At 38.3% G+C, this 11285-nt stretch overlaps 1 protein-coding gene across 2 annotated transcripts in view; it reads left to right on the top strand.

Moving 5' to 3' along the window:
* Positions 1–10954, top strand: part of LOC117405946 (glypican-6-like) — a 327104-nt gene extending 316150 nt beyond the window's left edge. For both annotated transcript variants that reach the window (XM_034009496.3, XM_034009497.3), the window contains 3 exons: positions 170–306; positions 4178–4353; positions 7429–10954. In XM_034009496.3, coding sequence (XP_033865387.3) covers positions 170–306; positions 4178–4353; positions 7429–7634 — 519 coding nt within the window. In that variant the 3' untranslated portion in view covers positions 7635–10954. The remainder of the gene's footprint in view (positions 1–169; positions 307–4177; positions 4354–7428) is intronic.
* Positions 10955–11285: the final 331 nt, after the last annotated feature.

Genomic DNA, 11285 nt, shown 5'->3' on the forward strand with positions numbered 1-11285 from the left:
AACGGCTGATGGGTCAGTGCAAGCTGAATGATTCATGTAAGATTAGAAGCATCCTCTACTGTTTATATCAAATGTCTGTCAAGTCATTTATTTTTATTTTTCAATGCTAATTGTAATATCAGACTGAAGTTATGATGTAATTTTGCTCCTATTTTGTCTTTTGTTTTAGGTTGTTGATATTAAAGAAAAACTGAAGAAGTCCAAAAAGTTCTGGTCCACATTACCTGACAGCATCTGCAGTGATGTCAAGGTGACAGGTGGCAGATCTGATGAAGAGGAATGCTGGAACGGGCACACGAAGGGCAGGTGGGGCATAGACTTGTCAAGCTGGAGCCAATGTGTTACAAATCAGAAAAACAGGCTTTGGCCAGAAGCACGTTATTACCTTGATTTTTGAGACAATCGCAAAATCTTTGCTACATATTTTTGTGAAAGGAAAAACACCACAGATCAACAGTATAGAACTATCAAACACTATGCAACACAATTTTTGTTCCTGGGTAGTAAGTGTTATTTCCTAATTGCTTGTGCCTCAAAAGTATAGAAAATGGCTATTATTCCTCACAAACTTTGCTTTTGTGACCAGGACAGTGATATTTCCAATGAGAAAACGGGCGAATGTGTGTCTTTTCGTTCACATAAAGTCAGAAAAAAACAACATATGAATCCAAATGAACATGTATTTATACTAAAGTAATACAAAAATGACTACAAAAGATTTAGAAGCGAGTAGTTTTTCGAGATTTACGATTATACTGTAAATCACTTTCACAAATCAGCCCCCAAATGTAGTCTCCCATCATGTAGCATAATATTCTAGAATTTGTGCACCACAGAGGTAAGGTTACCATATGACTCCATATTCACTACAACAGTTTGGGAAAGTTCAGGATTTTTAACTCTCATCGCAATGCATTCTGCAATATTTTACATGCCTAGGGTACCTTTCACTTGTTTCTTTTCTTTAAGAGAAGCAGGACTACACTTGCCAGAATGCATTGGGGTGCAAGTTAAAAAGCCTGAATTGTCCCAGTGAACACAGAGTCATATGGTAACCAGTGGCAATGTGGTTTGCAGTGCTCAGGTGTACAGGTGATTCAGGCGCTCCAGACAAACACAAAGTTCACAGTTCAGGTTCTTTAATATCCTTGAAAAATGTTTTAAATAATAAAGCTGGCTCTACCCAGCAATGGGTATTGCCTGCGCCAAAACAAGGGGTTGCAGTCCTGAAATAATAATGCAAACACAAAACAGACACAAACAACACGTCTCCAGACTGTGTGTGCTCTTGGTGCAGGTGCGGTGCTCCGAGTGGTGGTGGTTTTGTGCGTTCAGGTCCGGGCTGGCTTCTGGCTGCAGCTCCCGGCTTCGTATCAGCCGTCTGGCAAAGACAAATACAGGCTTTTTATCAATGGGACAACACTTCATTCACGTTTCCCGTCCTTGTTTCCTCCCATTAACCACAACAAAGGAACCGATTACGGCGTCACGTCCCCCTAAAGTACCCTAAGCCCCGCCCCCTCCGATAGCTAGTTCAATCACGTCTCCTCCAATTCACGACTGAAACTTCGCTTACCGTACTAGGGCGATGACTCCTGGTACCATGACGCCACCCCCTTTCTGAATGGTCGGCTTCCGACTGCCCCTGGAATGAACTGCCCAACCATTCAGTACGAAGCCCGTAGTTCCTGTTGTACAATGCCCTCATCCGTCGAGAGAGAGATTGTTGATTCGGATTAATTCGCTCTTCATCACATAACCCCACAAATTCTTTCAACATGTTGAATACTGTATGCAGTATATTGTAAACCGAGTTCCAATTCAGAACCAAAATCCATGTATGTATGGCTAATTCTGTTCAAGACAGGCTTGATGCTGACGCTGAAAACGGAATTGTTCCATCACCACTTTGCTTAAAATGTTCATGAAATGGTACCGGGGTATGTTTTAAAATGTATTTTTAAAAAACCATTGCAAGGGCCACTTGTTTCTCCAATTACAAATTAATTTGTTCTAGATTTCAAGTATCCATGCCTGTATAGCATATTAATAATAATACATCCTGGGAAACGCACACTATTTGAAAATGAACTGCAACGATTGTAAACTTACTTCATCTTAAATGCACTTCAGTGACCTGATTTGGTAATAAAGGTACTGTAGAAAAGAGTGCAGAGCCCTTGCCTGGAGTTCTGCTTCAGGATGTGGAATATTGGCAAACTCTAGTCTTACTGGCACAGACATTGATCACTATGTAACACAATTTTTGTTCCTGGGTAGTAAGTGTTATTTCCTAATTGCTTGTGCCTCAAAAGTATAGAAAATGGCTATTATTCCCCACAAACTTTGCTTTTGTGACCAGGACAGTGATATTTTGAAATTGACCTATTTCCAATGAGAAAATGGGCGAATTTGTGTCTTTTCGTTCACATAAAGTCAGAAAAAAACAACATATGAATCCAAATTAACATGTATTTATACTAAAGTAATACAAAAATGACTACAAAAGATTTAGTAGTGAGTAGTTTTTCGAGATTTACGATTATACTGTAAATCACTTTCACGAATCAGCCCCCAAATGTAGTCTCCCATCATGTTCTCGTTATACTGTCCTTGGTAGCGGTGTTCAAAGTCCAGTATATCCTGGTGGAAGTGCTCGCCTTGCTCCTCCGAGTACGCTCCCATGTTCTCCTTGAATTTATCAAGATGAGCATCAAGGATATGGACTTTGAGGGACATCCTACAGCCCATTGTGCCGTAGTTCTTCACCAGAGTCTCAACCAGCTCCACATAGTTTTCGGCCTTGTGATTGCCCAGGAAGCCCCAAACCACTGCAACAAAGCTGTTCCAAGCCGCTTTCTCCTTACTAGTGAGCTTCTTGGGGAATTCATTGCACTCCAGGATCTTCTTTATCTGTGGTCCGACGAAGACACCGGCTTTGACCTTTGCCTCAGACAGCTTAGGGAAGAAGTCTTGAAGGTACTTGAAGGCTGCCGACTCCTTATCTAGAGCTCTGACAAATTGTTTCATAAGGCCCAATTTGATGTGCAGTGGTGGCATCAGCACCTTCCGGGGGTCCACCAGTGGCTCCCACTTGACGTTGTTCCTCCCCACAGAGAACTTGGTCCGCTGTGGCCAGTCCCGCCTGTGGTAGTGCACCTTGGTGTCCCTGCTGTCCCAAAGGCAAAGATAGCAGGGAAACTTGGTAAAACCGCCTTGGAGACCCATCAGGAATGCCACCATTTTTAAGTCTCAAAATGCGTCTACCGGATGCTTGCAGCCTCATGATGCCATCTCAGAAAAATGTAGATATGTATCCACTTAGGCAGCTGGAACTAAACTGAACTGGTGGGCTTAAGGCCCCTGTATTTATACTACTATTTATATTACTGGAAAGTTCTAGAAAGTTCTAGAAGTTACTCCAAGTTTACTCAGCACTGAATCTATCTGGAATGTTCTGGAAAATAGGTAAAATTCAAAATATCACTGTCCTGGTCACAAAAGCAAAGTTTGTGGGGAATAATAGCCATTTTCTATACTTTTGAGGCATAAGCAATTAGGAAATAACACTTACTAGCTGGCATCAGCTTTTATGCACATTAACATAATGGTAACTTGTCCAGTTTGTACAACAGGAGTCCACAGTGTTTATGTATTTAACTACCCAGACCACAACAGTGAGTGACACAATCTTTGAGCATTGAATTCAGAAACTTTCACGTTCTTTGATTTTCTGCTGGTCTAGGGCAGGCAGCCTTGGCACTTCCAGCTGAGGTCTTTGTTTCAGCCAAGTCCTTATTAATCAAGCTGAACCAAACAAACCTTCTGACCAAGTCCTAGACTACCTAATTAATGAAACCTGAAATGGAACAGTACCTCAGCCTATTGCATGTCTCCTACCATGAGTTCACGTCAACTCATGGTACCACGCTAAGTAATTAGAACAACAATATGTCAACCCTTACTCTTAAAGTATGAACTGCCTGTTTCAGGTAACTTTGCATTAGCTTTTTTTGAAAGAGGCAGTTTGCTCATAGATAGTAATATGCAGTGTGTAGTTAAATTGGATTGCAATTCATTTGAGCTTTGTTAATATATTAATATGTGATAAATCAATTCCTATTTTATTACTAAGAATCGGTATATGTACATCAACTTATTTTATTGTACCTTGCAGGTACTTGCCTGAAGTCATGAACAATGGCCTGACAAACCAGATTAATAACCCCGAAGTTGAAGTAGACATCACAAGACCAGACACTTTCATTCGTCAGCAGATCATGGCACTCAGAGTAATGACAAACAAGCTGAGGAATGCATACAATGGAAATGATGTCAATTTTCAAGACGCAAGTAAGTAACTCATACCATCAATAGGCAGTCATCAGCACTTGGGTACCAGGCATGATAAAGTAACTGCAGTATATGTAATGGTGCACAAATGGCTTAGTAATATAACATGCTTTCCAATAGGGTCTATACAACATGACATCATCTCTCTTCCTAAAGATACAGTGCTTTGCCACCTCTTAAAAAAATGTGACAGTCTCCTCAAACAGGTTCTGCTTCCCTAAAGCAATAGTCTCAGAGAATTCATATATATATATATATATATATATATATATATATATATATATATATATATATATATATATATATATATATATATATTATATATATATACACACACATATACACACACAGTACTGTGCAAAAGTTTTAGGCAGGTGTGAAAAAATGCTGTAAAGTAAGAATGCTTTCAAAAATAGACATGTTAATAGATTATATTTATCAATTAACTAAATGCAAAGTGAGTGAACAGAAGAAAAATCTACATCAAATCCATATATGGTGTGACCACCCTTTGCCTTCAAAACAGCATCAATTCTTCTAGGTACACTTGCACAAAGTCAGGGATTTTGTAGGCATATAGTCAGGTGTATGATTAAACAATTATACCAAACAGGTGCTAATGATCATCAATTCAATATGTAGGTTGAAACACAATCATTAACTGAAACAGAAACAGCTGTGTAGGAGGAATAAAACTGGGTGAGGAACAGCCAAACTCAGCTAACAAGGAGGGGTTGCTGAAGACAGTTTACTGTCAAAAGTCATACACCATGGCAAGACTGAGCACAGCAACAAGACACAAGGTAGTTATACTGCATCAGCAAGGTCTCTCCCAGGCAGAAATTTCAAGGTAGACAGGGGTTTCCAGATGTGCTGTCCAAGCTCTTTTGAAGAAGCACAAAGAAATGGGCAACGTTGAGGACCGTAGACGCAGTGGTCGGCCAAGGAAAGTTACTGCAGCAGATGAAAGACACATCATGCTTACTTCCCTTCGCAATCGGAAGATGTCCAGCAGTGCCATCAGCTCAGAATTGGCAGAAAACAGTGGGACCCTGGTACACCCATCTACTGTCCGGAGAAGTCTGGTCAGAAGTGGCCTTCATGGAAGACTTGCGGCCAAAAAGCCATACCTCCGACGTGGAAACAAGGCCAAGCGACTCAACTATGCACGAAAACACAGGAACTGGGGTGCAGAAAAATGGCAGCAGGTGCTCTGGACTGATGAGTCAAAATTTGAAATATTTGGCTGTAGCAGAAGGCAGTTTGTTCGCCGAAGGGCTGGAGAGCGGTACACGAATGAGTGTCTGCAGGCAACAGTGAAGCATGGTGGAGGTTCCTTGCAAGTTTGGGGCTGCATTTCTGCAAATGGAGTTGGGGATTTGGTCAGAATTAATGGTCTGAGAAGTACAGGCAGATACTTATCCATCATGCAATACCATCAGGGAGGCATCGGATTGGCCCCAAATTTATTCTGCAGCATGACAACGACCCCAAACATACAGCGAAAGTCATTAAGAACTATCTTCAGCGTAAAGAAGAACAAGGAGTCCTGGAAGTGATGGTATGGCCCCCACAGAGCCCTGATCTCAACATCATCGAGTCTGTCTGGGATTACATGAAGAGAGAGAAGCAACTGAGGCTGCCTAAATCCACAGAAGAACTGTAGTTAGTTCTCCAAGATGTTTGGGCCAACCTACCTGCCGAGTTCCTTCAAAAACTGTGTGCAAGTGTACCTAGAAGAATTGATGCTGTTTTGAAGGCAAAGGGTGTTCACACCAAATATTGATTTGATATAGATTTTTCTTCTGTTCACTCACTTTGCATTTTGTTAATTGATAAATATAAACTAGTAACATGTCTATTTTTGAAAGTATTCTTACTTTACAGCATTTTTTCACACCTGCCTAAAACTTTTGCACAGTACTGTATATATATATATATATATATATATATATATATATATACATTATAGTGATAAGGCTGGCCGTACTTTTGGGTTTATGCCCCTTTAAAAACGTGACTCAGGGATCAAAACTTTGATTTTTAGCGCTTCTGCGCACTTTTATTCAAAACAAAAACAAACAAACAAAAACCTAGCTCTCAGTGAGCACTCACTACACACATGCAGGTCCCTGTCTAACCTGCAGGACAGCTAAGCTGTTTACCTGACATATAACACCAAAACAAAACACTTTAACACAGAATTTTACAAAATCAAATGTAGGTTTTAAACAGACCTTTACGACTTTCCTTTAGGCTCCTCACTCAGCAGCAGCAGCCCTGAGCAGGCTGACTGCTTCCCTTTTATACCCTGCACCTGGCTCTAATTTCCAATAATTGCCAAGTGCAGGTGATAATTAATAATTAAACAATAAAACAATTAAACAATTAAATTAAACATAAGCAATTACCTTGGCAGGGAGGCTTTAACTGTACCTGCCATAAAACAAAACATTTTTACATTGCAGGCCCCCCTGTCCTGCTACATCCGTTACTATATATAACATCAGGATAACTCACCATGGAATCACTTTTATTTTCCTCACAATGCAAAACATTTTTAATACAGTATGAGCAGCCATGACTGGAACAGGGCAGGCACTCCTATCTCCACCGATACTTCTGATTAAACATATGGCTAAACATTAACTTTTAATTTAAAAAAGGTCAACTAAAAACTAGCTGATAAAAAAAAAAATGTATGGGTTCTTCTAGTTATGATTTTTGTTCACACAAAGACCTTTGTCACTCTAAGGGAAACCTCACTGTGACATCACATCTTATCACTGTGCTTCCTCCTAGCAGCAAAACAATTCTCCATTGACAATTGTGGTAAAATTCAGATGTGGTAGAAACACTCCATGAACATTCATTAAGCACTGGAATTATTTTCACTTTAGTACTTATTTACTTCAGCTTCAGTCTGGATGGTATTAATCAGATTGATGATTTGAAGTCTTTCATCTGTAGTTTGAAGGATGCACTTCAAGTCCTGTCATTAACACTGCTGAGATAGATAAATAAAATAATACAGATGTGTTCTAAATACATTCCCTGTGTTGTTGCTTTGTGCAGGTGATGAAGGCAGTGGGTCAGGGAGCGGCAGTGGCTGCACTGAGATGTGCATCCCTGAGTTTGAAGTTATCAGCACAAAAGCCCCCACTGTGGTCGTGGACAGATTTGCTGAAACGAAGGCTTCAGCACCCAAGCCGAGCCATTCCCTGGTACTCACTGTGCTCCTTCTCTGCACGATCTTCGCACTGCAGAGACCATTGAGATAATGCTGGTGACCGTGCTGATGGACAGACAGCAGGCCTTGCTGTTTTGTTCATGTTGGACACTTGACTACACCTTGGCAATTAAAAGAGTTTTAAAATAGAGAGCGCAGTACCGTAACCTGCTTCCCGTTTTCCAAAGAATGCTTGGTGCCATCTTGAAGCAGCTTATGCCAAACTGCTTACTCCTTCTCTGGAGCTTTCTGAAGATGCTGTACTGAAGAACAACTTACTATCCAAGTCTTTACTTTAAATACAAATCTATTTTTTTCTTTTCTTTCATACAGTAAAAGTGAAGAGATCTCACAGAGACTTAAGTCCGGACTCAGTTTCCATTTTACAGAGGTCCCCCCCACCAAACAAAACAAACCACTGTGAGAATCCAATTAGAAAGAACTCTTATGAGAAGAGCAACCTATTACTAAGGATCCCTTAAGCCAAACACTTAATATGGAATTGGAAATATCGTGTTTTTAATAAAGGGTATTGCCTATTGAAGATAAGCATTTTACTTTTAATTGAGCACTCTTTTCAGTTTGAGACTTAAAAAAAAAAAAATCACTTTTTAATATTTTTAGGAGGGTTATTTTTTTATTTTTAGTGTTAGTCTGTATTTGTGAAAGTGGTTGACCATATGCAGATATGAAGAAAAAAAATGCAACAGATTGAAGTCAGGCAACAGGCAACATTTGAAAGTCATTTTTTCTTTTCTTTTGGTAGAGGTGGATCCCCCGTTTCTATTAAGAGTATGAATATTTATGTATATTTTTAAAGTGGATCGTTAGTACAGATCGCTCATATCTCTTCAAAGCTCTGGGAATGACTGCGTTTTGTTTCTTTTAGATGCAGATCATACAGATTTGTTTTGTACTGGTTGTGTTTAAAAAAAAAGAAAAGTACTTTTTAAGTATACAAGTTTTTACTAATCTAGCAATTACTGATCGTATGAAATTGATAGGCAGTAAATGTCCTGCCTTAGGACTTTAAGCCATGTGTGTTGGGCATGCTTAGCATGTCAGGGGTACCAGAAACCAGGAGCTGACTTTACACCCGTGTTAACTGAAACACTGTACACTATTTGAATCTGATCCACTGTATTTTCTATACAAAAAGAAAAAAAATGCATTATATCTATAGAGCAAATATGCTCACACAATGGTTCATATTGCTATTACATAGCACATCCTTTTGACACGTATTTTTTAGAGGTATTTTGCTTCTGAGTTAACAACTAGGAGCAAAACAATGTATTTCTCTTCTTTAGTCTTAGTATTAATCATCTATTTTTATATTCACAGATTTTACGAAATTGTATGTATTAGCTCAAGGTTGACATGTCTGTAAACATGCAAGGTGTTTTGTCAACCGTTTTTTTTTTATGCTTCAGGCCCCTCTCTTGTTTTTCTGGTGCCCTTTCAAACCTCCATCCAATAGATATTAACAGACTTCTCAGCTGCTCTAATCCCTTTAGGTTGCTCAGACACAGTGAGGACCTGGCTGGTTTCATGTTCTCAGGGTGTTAAATGCGCCCAACAACACATTCTGCCTCAGTGACAAAGTGAAGATTCAGTAAATATGAGGAATGAGTCGGGATGTTGGGATTCAAGTAACAACCACCTCAATTCAGGACCAAAAGCTTAATGATTCAAGTGTTTGTCAGCTACATTCAATGTGCCCATGGCACTACACTCCTACGTGCAAATACATGAAGTAAGATAAAAAAAAAATAACACTACATATCTTACATTGTAGCCCTTTTTATGCTGTTTTTGTTTAGTACTACAATCATATTTATCACAAAATAACCTAAGTAGATATTATTACAAATAATTTAACATAACAAGGAGTGTCTTTTTTTTTTTAAGAAGCCAGTGTTTTGCTTGGTATGCATTGCCTTGCCCATTTTCAGAAGTTGGGGTTCTAAATCTTTCTAAAATTAATTAAGACTATATAAGAAATCCTACAGCAAGGAGTGATGGAAAGGTTTGTACACAGTGCTCGATCAGGATGCTTAACTTGAGACTCATTTGTCATCTGCCGAGCTTCAGAATAAGGATGATGTTTGCTGGATTCCCCAGCAGTACATTTCATTTGGGTTTTAATTCCTTTCCTGAGTCTGAGCATGACTACATTGTCTGAATTGTATGCCTATATTTAAATTGTCTGGTAAATAAAGTCAGCAGTCCATTGCTTAAACACTCCACAATATTCTACATTTATTTTAATTTCAGTTGCCAATCATAATACATATTTTGCCAAATCTATATGCGGTATAACAAAGCTTCCCAATATATTATTTTTATTATTTTATCTTTTCTCCCTTAGAAACAAAACATAAATGCAGGCTTCTTCAATTAACCATTAGAAGGATGGACAATAGGCTGTATATATATATATATATATATATATATATATAACAAGTTGTTTGGAAAGTTTTATTCAGTATTACAGTAGCAGGTATGGGATTGATAGTCATTTGGAGATGACATAAAACAATATTGTGCAACATAGTATCATGCTTTACAGTTTCGAGGCCTGAGGCACAAGTGAAAATGAACTTGTGGAAGAGATCAGTAAAAAAAATGGAAGTCAGTAAAGGGAGGAGGGCAGGGGGTACAGCGCTAAATCTGCTGCTGCCGTGCACATGGTATAAATCAAGGCTCAAGTTCTGTGAAGCTTAAAAAGCTAGCAAGGCTGGAAATGAGAAAATTAAGTGCAAGCGACAATTGGGTAAAGCTTGAATGCACTCGTGAGAATTTTCATGGCTACAGCGATAGTGAGGAGAGAAGGTATTGGAGTAAACAAGTTAATATCACTAAAGCAGACACTTCTAAAATGAAAGCGAACAGAAAAGTAAATTGATCATTTGTTATGGGCCTTTATAAAGGCTTATAGCTAGTATAATGGTGTTAGGTAATTTACAATACTTTGTCATGTTCCAACTTTTGTTACCGATAGTAAAAGCCATCAATAGGTAATATATTACTTATATACCTAATTCCAGCATCAGAACAAAAGCATGTATTCTTCGCTGACTGTAGCTTGCATATATTACATATATATGTTTTATATTTTAACTGACTTTATGCTTTTATTTAACTTATGCTGAGTTATCAATAACATAGATTCACAGAGTAAGCCATTTCATTTGAGTTAAGGTCTACATTTATTGGAAATAAAACATTTTATACAGATGGATAGATATTGTTACACTGTGGGATTTAAAGAACAATTTGTGATTTGTGAATCTCCTTTAAACATCGAGCAAGTGCTTAAGAAAAGAAGTTAATGTACTCATCTGCTTTAAATAAAATATTTTCCTGTAATGATGTTGCAGCTTCTCCATCTCATTGTGTAACTATTGTCAGTACGCCTGATACAGCTGACAAAGGTTTTGCTTTTGATGTAAAATCACACAAAATGCGTCATTTATTTTGTACTTTTAAATTATTCCAACTCAGTGTTTTATATAAAGAACTGACTCCGTATATGTTTACATCAACAAGAATAAGTCTTGAAAGGTGTTTCAAAACACAGTTTAACACATTTTATTGTAAACAAAAAAGTATTTTACACTACTTGCAAACTACTATTATTTTTTATTATTTTTTTTTTTATTACAATGGTTTGCATTTGGTTACTTTTTCTTGTAACAGA

This window comes from Acipenser ruthenus, chromosome 9 (genome assembly GCF_902713425.1).
Source record: "Acipenser ruthenus chromosome 9, fAciRut3.2 maternal haplotype, whole genome shotgun sequence".
In the NCBI taxonomy this organism is placed as follows: Eukaryota; Metazoa; Chordata; class Actinopteri; order Acipenseriformes; family Acipenseridae; genus Acipenser; species Acipenser ruthenus.